Source organism: Haliaeetus albicilla, chromosome 19 (assembly GCF_947461875.1).
Source record: "Haliaeetus albicilla chromosome 19, bHalAlb1.1, whole genome shotgun sequence".
NCBI classification, from domain to species: Eukaryota; Metazoa; Chordata; class Aves; order Accipitriformes; family Accipitridae; genus Haliaeetus; species Haliaeetus albicilla.
This window is the reverse complement of record NC_091501.1, coordinates 28,506,227-28,518,548: the sequence shown is the minus strand read 5'-3', so window position 1 is coordinate 28,518,548 and position 12,322 is coordinate 28,506,227. Positions and strand designations below refer to the sequence as shown.

The window sequence follows — 12,322 nt, the reverse complement described above, 5'->3', positions numbered from 1 at the left end:
AAATAATTCCTTTGTACCCCAGTAAGATAGTCTCATCATGATCTTTAATTAGGACTGGCGATCCTACTGAAACACTCTGGGCAGTCTTAAGGCAGTCTCAAGGGGGTAACATACAAAACCACATTCAGCTAAAGGTAGAAATTGAGAAAGAGCCTTCAGATAAGAACTGCACAAATATTTTGAATTGTCACTTCAGCCAGCTTCTTCTTAAGACTATTTGTAGAGGTGCCAGTGCATGCAACTTTGGTCCTGCAGCCAGAATCTAGTATACTGGCCTAGCGATGCTGCAGTCAGAAGATATTTCACTTCTTCACAGTGTGGTCTTATTGAGGCTGCATGGACTTAAGATGACATTTTTCCACAGCTACTTGAAAACCACCATTCTCGTGAATAATGTGGCGCACTTTGTATTAATTTGACGCAGTTTAGGTTACAGGTATTAAAATGCAAGGAAATTGCCTTCAACAATTAATTAAGAGGTGTCTTCAGCTGAATACAAATTTAGAATTGGTCTCAACCTCTGAAAGTTACCACCAGTATCAAACTTACAAAAAGTGCAGGCTAGCAGAAAGCAGCAGAGCACAGCAGTAAATCTGCAAAGCTATTAGTCTTCTAGATGGCTGTTAAAAATACAGCAGAAGCTGATGGATCTACATAATCTCAAATGTAAAAAGTCACACCTTTCATTCAGAGGAGTGCTTTACAACCGTTAGTTAAACCTCATGACACTGCAGGGAGTTAGTAAAATGCTAATGCCAGTTTTGCAGATGTGTAAATTAGCCCATTTATCATTTAATATTTGAATGTACTTGATCACATCCAGGGGAAACTGAACTGGAACCTTTGTATGTATTGATTTTCCTATGCTAGAAGATATGATATCTCCAGAGACTTAGAGAAGGAACATTCCATTTAAAAATAAAATGACTTGGAACAGTAAAGACTGTTTAATCTTTTACCTTTCCCCAACAAAATTTAAAATAAATATTCTCCCTCTACTGTGCCTAACACTCCAGAAAAAAGATATACAAGTTTAGGAAGGTATGAATTAACTTACTGTTTCTCTATTTTATTTGTCTACTAAACATTTTCAAGAGTCCTTTTCCTTTAGAGATAATTAGAGATAAGCGTGGTTAAATTACCAACCTACTTTCAAGTCAACCTATTCCTAGACACAAGGAAGTAACACCAGTGCACAACAATATAAAACTATGATTTCCAAGGAGGAGGGAAAGGCAGATGAGAAGAAAGTGAATTCTTGATTTTTCGGAGAATTTAGAAAACCTCAAGTCCATTTGCTCTGGATGACAAATTTAGTTAACACTGGAAGCTTTCAAAAGATGAAACACATTGAAAGAATAGATGGAATAAAATATTTGGTGTTGTGCAGCCTCAGTGCCACACTCAGTAAAGGGTAATATAAGATGTCCGGCCTCTGAAGTCAACAGACACTTGAATGAATGGCAAAAGGACTGGTGGTACCTCTAGCATATGGCACTTATCAGATGTGTTAAGGAAGGCTTGATCTTGTAATTTAGTGGGCAGGAAAGCAGCTGAAGCTGAGTGGTCCTAAGGCTTTCAGCTCTCTGCCCACTTCCCATCTGTTTCAAAATCAGGACCCAGCAGAGAATACATTGCAGAATAATCACGTAACTGATCACACAAAATTACATGGTGCCTCCCCAATGAGCTGTATTCCTATTTAGATTGTAAAACCTTTGGGAAAACACAGCAGATGCTGAACAGGTAACTGAAAGGGACAATGAAAAGAGGCCTGAATATGATTGCTACTAACATTACAGCTGTACAACTTACTATGCCAGGGGTAATCAGTTCTCATGTTCTGGGCAGAAAGCTGAGTCCTGCACCACCTAAAGTGATATTTACCTCAGTTCTCTTCAGCCTTAGTCATGCTGTGGCTAGGTAAACTTATCCAACTTCCTTTGAAGCACCATGTCCTGACAGCTGCTAGGAACACGATATCTGACCTGATAGGTATAGTAAATCCTAAATTCGTGGAAAGGCCTTGTTTGAGCCTACTCTTTGGTATTTCCTTTCCTACGGAAATGGGCAGAACTGTCAGCCACCCTGGAAACTGCAATTAATCCAGGATGAGGGGCTCATTGCCATAACAAAGATGCAGACGAGATTGTTTTTTCTTCTCAGCATGTCTACTATTCAAACATTTTGGTCAAGCCACACACAGTAGGTTCAGCTTTGAGCTTCAAGCTAGAAAGTGCTCCAAGGCTGTGCTCTTGACCGTGATGCCTACTATAAAGTGCTGCACTAAATAAATATCCGACATGTTTCCGGGACTTATTCACTGGAAGGATCCCAAAGTGTTTTGCATGCTATATATAGGAATCACTTCATCTGTCACCAAAATGTGGTTACATCTGAAGGGAAAGGGAGGGCAGAGTACAGAAACACTGCAGCAATGATGTGAAAAATAGATCAACTAATTTTAAAGGCAAATGAATTGTCATTTCTTGAGCCCAAATCACAGCCTTTGAATCCCACTTATTTAACAGATGTCATGAAAATCTTCAGTGATGCCCTATTGTCAGGTTCTTGGCTACCCATTACTGCTGAAACACAGTGGTCCTGTGCAGCAGCTCTGATGTGCATTTGTCCTTTAATCACAATACCATTTTAAATATAATTGGGAACACCAGCAGGACTTGGCATGACACAAAGTCCAAACACTGGAGATAAGGCAGCACAGAAGACTGATAATAAATTACCTGACAACAGACATCCCTGCAGTTCCGGTGCTTCACAGTCACTAATATATTCATCCTCACAGCAACCCTGTAAAATAAAGATAATCAGTTACACAGAGGAACCAAAGGCTCAGGAATACTCACATCCTCCATAGCCAGCAGCTGTTCTTCAGATGAGACCACAGTGTCATAGCCTCATCAAGGCCTCTGGGCAGAGGCTGAAGACTGGCACTTCTCTCTCTGGGGACTGGACAAGCCCCACCAGGGTTTGGGACCTCAGTTGCTCGGGCCTAAAGCACTCTCAGGGTCATGGAATAGGACCGACAAGGTGCAGTTCGGTGGCGTCGCTTCTGGCTGTTGCTGCAGGAATGAAGTGTGTTGTAGGACATCTTCCTAACAGCTGCTAGGCTGTCCCCAGTATTTGAGTTCCTGTTTACCATCAACCATGGAGCTGGAGCTCTCCTTTGGCTCTTCCCTAATGCCACAAACTCCATCTCACCCTGGGGCATCTAACCCTCCCTTCAGCTCAGCTTAACAGCTCTCATTAGGAATGAAGCATTTCCAAAGCAGCAAGGACAGTGCTAGTGTTGGAGAAGGAAGCCAGTGGCTCACCAGAGCTTTACTCCATCCATGGCTTCAAATTGCTGTCATTCATCTTCTACCTATAACCATGTTTCAAAGGGACTACACAGGTCACAGCTCTGGTAATTAGTTCTGGCGCTTTTCACCCTGAGGTTACGACTTCACTGTCTCCCTCAGTTAAGGCTGAAAACCACCCTTTGGTGCTTTCACTGACAGGCCTGTTGGTTGCAGCACAGTTCTACCTGTTTCACTGGAAAAAGTTTTTTTAATAGAACAGCATTGTTTGGGTGCAGCAAGAGTGGGGCTACTACCTGGGGAAGACCAGGAGACAACACAAGGTGGGCGGTGACCTCACCAACCAGGCACAGTCCCCCAGCACCAGACACAGACAAACAGAGCAGGATGGTGACAGCAACAGGTCCTCCCCAGCGAGCATCAAGCAAGGTAACAAGGCAGGTCCAAGGTCAAGCTAGGAAATCCAAACACCATGGGACCAGCACTGCAGACAGGTAACGCAGAAGCACAGCCCAGGCTGGGACTGAAGGCACAGCCTAAATGGGCAGATGGTCTGGTGGGGGCTCCAGGTGAGGCCAGTCAGGGCCACCAAGGCCCACAGTATTACTCTGGAGTGACTACACCTAGTAGTGTTCTCAGGGCCCTGACAAGCATTTTGGTTGAATGGTTCCCAAAGAAGTGTGTTTTTATAAAAAAACCTGAAAGCTTTTCACACAGATCAATTTTGGAATTGTAGTGTTGAAAAACATATAAAGAAAATCTCTGCATGTGATAAAAATGCACTACAATTTTTAAAGCTTTTACTTCCAACAGAATTTTATGAGGGAAAGAAAAATATAAAATATTCCTCCTTGCCTTTCCCAAGTAGACAAGAGTTACACAAAGCAAATCTAGCACTGTGTTGGATAGAAATGACCATGAAGAGAGCAAGATCTTTCTTTCCTATCTCCAGAAGACCAGATGTTAAGTCAGTGAACCTGTGAGAATAGTCTGAAACCCTCAGTCTTACCAGGAACGTAGGATTTGCCACACTGGATCAATTAATTGACTCATGAAGTGAGAGGAGTATTTTTGCAAATACATGGTGCTGCAAAGGAGCTGAGAAAGCTTACTTGCAATCTCTCCTGTGAAGTGAACTTTGGAGGCAGACTGAGACCTATTTCAGAACAGTACGAAAGAAATACATGCTGCTTCTAGCAATGAGATACCTCTTCTGTAGATAAAGCTAGCAAGTTATAAATGATGAATTAGCTTGCATTTTTAAAAAACAATGAAAGTGAAAATCTGTCTTTTCTCTGAAGGATACACTTAAATTCAACCACTTCTGACTGAAGCAAATACGTAGTTCAAATCTTCCTGGCTTGTCCAATCTGATTTAAAGCATTTCTGTTTCCTAGCAAGCTACTCTAAGAATACAAGCAGTCCAGGAAAGTCACATGCAGTTGAATTTAGTGAAGATGTGGGTTTTCACATGTCCTTCAATATTTGCAACTTTTTTTTTTTTTCAAAACCCAGCTTTTGGGGTCATGTGAACATGTGAAAAATATCAACTTCCATTTAGAAAAAGGGAAAAAGGAAAAAGAAGTAAGCTTTCAGCCCTTGTGGTTGCAATGAAACATTTTGAAAATATGGATCGTAAATTCTCACAAGTCTGAAAACAAAAAGAACCTTATATTTATTATTTTAAAAATTTAATTATTTTTCAGCCAATCACATAATTTGGGGAGTGGGGTGGGTGTCTGCTCCATGATATTTGAATGCCTGGTTTCAAAATGCTGGACTTTATAGTATTATTATTTCCTACCTATTTTATATTTATAGCATTGAGGCCTAAAATTCCAAGTTTCAGCAGAGTAGAATGCTTTCTTCTCCTGAGGTGATAAATCCCTGAAAATAATGGAAATACTGATGGAACTTTAACTATACTGTCTCAAATGAGACACCATGATTTTTAGTTTCTAATTAAATGTACATTTCTTTCAAAATTGGCTCTTACATAACTTGTAAATCATTTTGGTGGCAGCTCAGAGGGAAATGAGGGGAATGTTAATCTTGGCAAGGTTTATCTTGGCAAGATGAAGAAAAAGAATCTTCATCTGAACTTAAAATTCTTAAAACCTCTTATCCAAACAATGTATATACTGGGTAAAAGAGTTCTTTAGAAGAAAAAAAAAAAAAGCATCAGCCAGTTTAAGCTTGCAAACAAATTGACAGGTATTCTGCTGCCTCCCTGTGGAGGCTGGGATGCCTTACCTAGAATTTCTTTTGAAAGCAGAATCAAGTGCAAGAGCATTTTTAGTTCAAACCAATTTGCAAGAGTATTTCTGATGACCTGTCTGGTTAATAAATACAAACAATGCACTGGAGCAATACAGATGAATGCTTAAGGATGTCAAAGTACTCACTGGTCAGCCCACAGGAGGAAATGCCGTTAAGGTACACTCTGGTGTGGGTGGCTGCACAGTCCCCAAGCTCCGTATCTGCTCCTGGACTAAGGGCTAGGATTGCACTTTGAGCAACCAAGGAATTGCTGTGGCATCCTGCTACACATTCCCACTACTCCTTACCTAAGATTAAAAAGGAAAAAAAAAAAAAGTTTTCTACTCGTTTAGCCCCAAACCTGCTCTCTAGAGAGTTAGTGCAGCTAGGGAAGCAATAACCTGGCACCAGTGCCGAGTTAGATGGGCTCAAACTGCTATGAAAATGTAACTTCCACTTTGGGTGTCCCCCATCCCTGTGGGGCACAGCAATGTGCATTTCTATTCTGTGCCACTCCTGAGGAAAAACTATGGAGGCAAATAACTCTGACCTTTCACCAAAGAAGGAAGACAATGCTCATTTTACAGAAGACAGTAGCACAACCAAGAGGTTCTGGAGAAGCCTTTTGTAGGGAGTGAAGCATGGTGTTGCCCTGGAGTGACCAGGCACAGAGAAACCGCACAAGGAGATGGGACACCAGCTGCACTTCTTGGCTTGCACTAGAGGAGATAATGAGCTACTGTTGACTCAGCAAGCATTGCCTGCCAGAATAAGGTCATGTCAGCAGGTCAGCATTGCCCTGCCTGCCCTTCTTTAGCACTGGAAGGACTGACGGATCTTTGTTGTTCTTCAGCTCATATTTCTGCTTCCCAAATTTCTTCAGCAACTGGCACTCTCACTGCCACGTGACCCAGATGCAATGGAGCCTTCTGGCACTTCAATTGGGGAAGAAGGAAGAAATGGTGATCGGATAAGATAGCCTCTTTGGCACAAAGAGCCTTAATCTGTACTTAGCTCTTTGTCATATCTCTGATCATGCTTTCTTGTTTTGCTTCTCCCTTTCCCTGAACTTTTTTTATTCCTGTGAAGGTGGCATGTTCTCACAGGGAGCTACTTGTTCTGTCTAGGATGGCCACATGTCCAGGGCTGACCTGGACAGTCCTGGAACAGAGGTTTTACTTAGTGACCACAGCCCCATTGAGTTCGTAATTACAGAAAGAGCAAGAAGGACATGGGTTCTCACCTGATTTACACCCTACATGCTGATTATCTGAATTTACTCATCCAAACCAGATGTCAGTTGAGCAAGAGATGGAACACCAGCAATGGCTCTATTTTCCACTTCATGTAACTATGGAAGCCGGTTGGCAGGATTTTTTTTTTTCCTGCCAAATTTCTCACGGTTTTTTTTTCTTCTGTTGAAACCCTGAAGAAATTTCAGTTTGCAGATTTTGACCAAAAAAGTGAAACAACTTCCACAAAACAGCAGATACTTCAGGGAAGGGGAAAAGTTATTTGAAAACCTAAGAAAAACACTACTATAATTCCTAGTACCACTTTTATTTGCTATCTTACATCTGTCTTTCTCGCAGGAAGAAATATTTTTAGGGAAAAAAAAAAGGATTTTTGGAGGGGATTTATTCCAGTTCTGTGCTCTCTAAACCCCTTCTTCTCAAAGAAAAGGGCACAGAACTCAAAATAGAGTGTGTGGGAAGAAATGTTCTGTCACCATTTTTCTTCTTCCATGGAATAAAAAAGAAAACGTAACAAAGTAAGTAAAAAGCAAAAAGTCCTCTCATTTACTTTCTTCTCACCCATTCTCCATCAAAAAAAATTTGGATCACAACCTTTCTCTCACATGTCAAGTAAAACAAGGAAGGCAAATCCCTTTTCCGAGGGAAAAGATAAATTATGAAGAAGAATGGGTTTTGGTGCTTTCTGTTGTTTATGCACTTTTTCACCTGTGGGTAAGGAAAAAGAATGGAAAAGTTTTAAAAAAGCAGGAATTCTTCCCCCTTTGCCAAATAGAAGAATATGACTATTTTTAATGAGTCAAATGTTCCTGTTTTTTCAAAAGCCTCAAACACTGTCTCAAAAGCTTAAAAAAAAAAATCCATAAAATATTTACTTTTTAATGCATCACTTCTGAGGCTGCATTAGTGATTAATGAATGACCTAGAAGAAGATGCCACCTAATGACTGATCTATAGATCGAGTGAGCAATCTATCTACGTTTTTATCTGTCTACCTACTTATCACGCATCCGAGTACTGCCCTGATACAGGTGTTTATTCAGCCTGTGGCCGTCAGATCAGACTCTGTGCTTAGCATTTTCACCCAAATATTAAAAATAACAGGCATAAGGATTGAAAGCTTGGTAGAGATAAACTACTATGACTGTGTGTAGTGTGGTCTTTAGCAGAAATACTTGAGTGCATCTTTAAGTCTTCCAGGGCCGAGGATCTGAGCAGTGCCACCCTTCCCTCCACTCTCCCAAGTACGATATACAGTTACCTGAAGAGCACAAACAGGCAGAGGACGCATGTATTTCCTTTCTTTGGAAGGAGGGCATTAAACTACGGGGCTTCTTTTCTCAAGGCCCCATTCCCATGTAGGACAAATCTGTTGGATCCCAGTTGTAACAACTGAGTACAGGGCCCGTAGTTTAGGCAAACAACTGGCCGGCACATCGATGGGAAACCGAGGCAGGCAGTTTTTCCAGTTAGCCTGAAAGGAAAAGGAAGAAACGTGTTTGGGCTGCAGCCCGTGTGTGTTAGAGCTCATTTATCCGCTTTCCTGCCTCTCGGGAGAGGAAGAAAACGGCTCCGTTTTCTTCTTCACCCGCGTGTGTACCTACCCTGAGGACTTCTCGTCCCCACCACGTTTTGCCTAACTGGCGCTCAGGCAGTCAGGTGCTTTGGAGCAGGTTACCGTGAGCAGAGGACGAGAACGACGGACCCGCGGGGAAGATTTCGGAGGAAGCAGCTCGCAGGGGACACTCACCCCGCGGCGGCTCGGCAACGCTCCTCCCCGCCGGGCTGCGAACCCCTCGAGCGAAGCCAGGAGGAGATCTGCCGCACAGCTGTGAGAAACGCGGCGGCCGTGGCCGACCTGCGGTGAGGGACGCCGGGGTCCGCCTCACCCGGACCGACGGCCAGCCCGCGCGGGAAGAACGGGCGCGAGGAGCGAGGAGCGAGGGCCCTGCAGCGAGAGGAAAGGCGCGCACAGATGAGCGGAACCCGCCGGGCTCTGCCCCAAAGCCGTGGTTCTCCACCCGCGCCGCCGCCCCGCGGCTCCCCGCCGAAGCGCGAACCTGGCGGGCGGCGGGCCGCGGCCCGCCCCCGGGGACGGCCGAGGCGGCGCGGCCGTCGCTGCCGCAGGGCTCACCCTTCCTCTCGACGTCGGTCGCGACGAGCCGGGAGGCGCCCGCCCGGCCGACCTCCCTCGCTGCCGCTGACAAAACACGCGAAAGCGCCTTCGGCGGAAGCGCGGGAGAGCCGCCTCACGGCCCCGGCCGCTGCCCGCCCGCCGCCAGGCCGGGGCGGCGGGCTGAGGGCGGCGCGGCGCTTCCCGCCGCCGGCCACGAGGGGGCGCCGCCGCCCACCGCTCGTCTCGGCCCCGCGGCGAGGCCGGGCCCGGGAGGCGGCGGCGCTGCGGCCGCCGTGCGAAAACCCGCCCCGTGAGCTCGGGTTTTGGGGTGAGGTGGGGGATTTTTTGGTTTTGAACTACGTAAATCCTTGCTGCGAGACGGGGGCGGACGGGAGGGGGCCTTTCCCGGCCCGGAGCTCCTCCCGCCTCTGCCCCCGCAGGGTGGGCGGCGGGTGAGGAGGCGGCAGCTGCCCCTTGAGGTGTTCCCGGCCACATATCTTGAAGAGGCTATTTAAAAAAAAAAAAAATCAGTTTGGAGGGGAAATGTCTTAATTAAACACACGTTATTTACATATTTGTCTTATTTTTACCTTGGTCCCAGCAAGAACGTATGATGCAAACGCTCACCGAGCCATCACCGTGCTACAGGAGACGAACTTCTCTTTTACTTCAAAAATGATTAAGAGTAGCTATTTCTGAATTCTGATTGAAACAGCTTTCTATATTTTAATGGAAAAAATCGACATTTTGACACTTCAGTCTAATAAAGAGAGGATTTCTGCGAGTACTACTGTCTTGTTTTGAAATAACATGAGTAATACATAGAAAAACAGAAAGGCTGATAAATGAAGCCTGTGAAGCAGATCCTTGATTTTTTTCCCAAAGTGAAAAAGATCATTTCACTCATTAAGTATTGATTTAAATGAAATTGATTTGAATTTAATGAACCAAATTAGATTTTTCTGAAGTAGTTCTTAAGTGGCAAATTCCTGGCCAGCTCTGTCAGTTTTGCTACATCTGTGATAGTCTGCAAATTTCTCAGTTTCAGGGAATGTTCCTTTATTTCTTAACACTTTTGAAAGTCTGTTTCTCTCTACCTAAATAAGAATGCATTAATTATGGTTATGCTGAAGAGAGTGGTGGAATACAGCCTTCCATGCTTTCTCTGTTTCAGCTCTATACATTTCCATCCATAGGTTTACACATCTACATGTACAGATGTGTTCGGAGCAGTTCAGGCTACATGGAATTTCACCGAGACGGGCGTATTAAAAAGTCACAGCTCCCACTTCACCTCTCTGCTGAAGTAAGTCTATGCTTCCGTCCCCATGTAGCGAAGCATGCCTGTACCCATGCTTGCTCTCAGCAATGCTACTTTTAATGACCTCAAGCCACTATACAGAGAGTAATCACGAAATTTACATAAAACTGTTTGGAATTTTTGTTCCAAACCTTTCCTGATATAAAAAATTCTTTCAGAGAGGAAAATGTTGCCAGAAAAAAATCATTCAATGCACTGATTTTTCAGCACAATCCTAAAGAATTCTCCAAGAGGTTAAAACCACTGAGTTGAATGAGTTTCTTATCTTCCCTTATTCCTTTTAAATAAACAAGTACCTAAACCAAAAGAGTATCTGCCTACAGGAAAATATTAAAGAAAAAAGCCTGTTTTTTAACTCGCTTTTGATTTTCAAACCTTTAGAATTTCTATATTCAAACTATTCTCTGCAATCACAAAAGCTGAAAACCAGCCATTTTTGAGGGGGGTATAATCGTGATTCCAGCAACTGAGGCACCAAGGAAAATGCTACATGTTGTGTTGAACTGCAAGAGAGAGGAGCCCTTGTGAAGGGATGCTCAGATGGTGAAGAATGGCAGCAAAAACTGCGGCAGTAATCTGCTTCACTGCCAGTGGCTGAAGAGGCAAAAGTCAACGAAGAGACGACGGACAGAGTCCAGTGTCCACAGAGTGTGTCCCCACACCGGGTGCCTTGGGCTGGCAGTGGGACAAAGCCCCCGCAAGGGTATGACGGGCAACTTTGTTCATCACCAGCTATTTCGCACAGAGCACTATACTGAAGGAGGTGGCCCTAATGCCTTTTGCTTCTCGGCTAGTGTTTGCTAAACTGCCCTCAAACTTTGCAGGTGTTTATAAGCACCGTTGTTTTCAAGTGGGGCTGGGGACCTCTGTTCAGAAGAAATTAATACATTATTTAATTTGGAAAGCGTGCTAAATTCCTTTTTTAGTTCATTACACTTTGCTCCCCAGTGAAAGCAGCTCTGTCATTACTCAGTCAAGTAAGACTGCTTTGATATTTACCTGAGCTCAAAGAATGCCATTTCTCAATCTTACTAAAGACGACAAGTAATAATTAGGAGGGGGAACACTGTCTGAGGAATAAAGGATAATAACAAAGGCAGCATTGCATCTGTTGTTAAAATACTGAAATAAAATAAGACTAGGCTTGTACCATCCCATTTTCTTTTACAAATGGTACAGATTTAAGGCTGATTAATCTCATGTGGTGTTATCACCATCTTCCTTAAATGAATGTTCTTGCCAGGTCAGGTTTGGGAGATGAAAGGAATATGTTTATTTTTAAATTTCTATCACAACAAAGTTAAAATAACATGGGTAACTATGTGCGCACCTTCTAGTGAATCACGTATCACACTCATCCACTGCCTCTGCTGGAATCCTTGGACAGAAAAAATGATACTTTTACTGCAATCGTGGGCTGTTGGGAGAGTAATTCCAGAGGAAGACAGCATGTTTCAAGAGAATAAGGAACAGGGGAGGCCGCAGACCAGAACCCAAGCACTGGCTCTGTTATGTTCCAGGTATGAGGCAAACACAGACGTACTCCTCTGTGACTCTGTTCACTCCTCATCATTTGCCATAACTATTTTATCACAAACTCTTTGAATGCAGAGACTGTTCCTCCCCATGAGTACACAGAGTGCCTAGGATGGTGGAGTTTTAATATCAGCCTAGGCTTCCATGCTCTACTCTAATGCAAATGATAAATGAAAAGCTTATTGTGTCTTCACACTGAAGACAGTGCCTCAAACACAATCATGATAAATGCAAAACAATCTTTCTCATTTTATGCAGGTCTCTTTTTGTTCTGCCAAAACCACAAACAAAGCAAGCAAGAAAAAGAAGGTAAAAATAGCACATTTAGTCTTGCATTCCTGGTAGGGCTTTGATGACAACCACACACAGTGGATTATATATACTTCACTTCCCAGCTAATAACACAAACCATTCATTCCTTTCCAACAGACTATACATTCCAAAAATATTTCATGTATGTTTAATAGACTGATTATTTCCTCCATCATGTTACTAAAGGCAAATTAAATATACCTAA

At 43.5% G+C, this 12,322-nt stretch overlaps 1 protein-coding gene across 2 annotated transcripts in view; it reads right to left on the bottom strand.

Annotated features, from left to right (window-relative positions):
- Positions 1-8,352, bottom strand: part of SCUBE1 (signal peptide, CUB domain and EGF like domain containing 1) — a 253,704-nt gene extending 245,352 nt beyond the window's left edge. The window contains exons 1-3 of one of the 2 annotated variants that reach the window (XM_069806970.1): positions 8,094-8,349; positions 6,823-7,005; positions 2,745-2,811 (exon numbers count right to left, since the gene is read on the bottom strand). Coding sequence is in view for 1 of the 2 variants with exons in the window: in XM_069806968.1 (XP_069663069.1) it covers positions 2,745-2,811; positions 8,094-8,123 (97 nt within the window). In the remaining variant the exon portion in view is untranslated. Of the gene's footprint in view, positions 1-2,744; positions 2,812-6,822; positions 7,006-8,093 lie in introns of both variants that reach the window. The other variant, XM_069806968.1, reaches the window with a different exon arrangement.
- Positions 8,353-12,322: the final 3,970 nt, after the last annotated feature.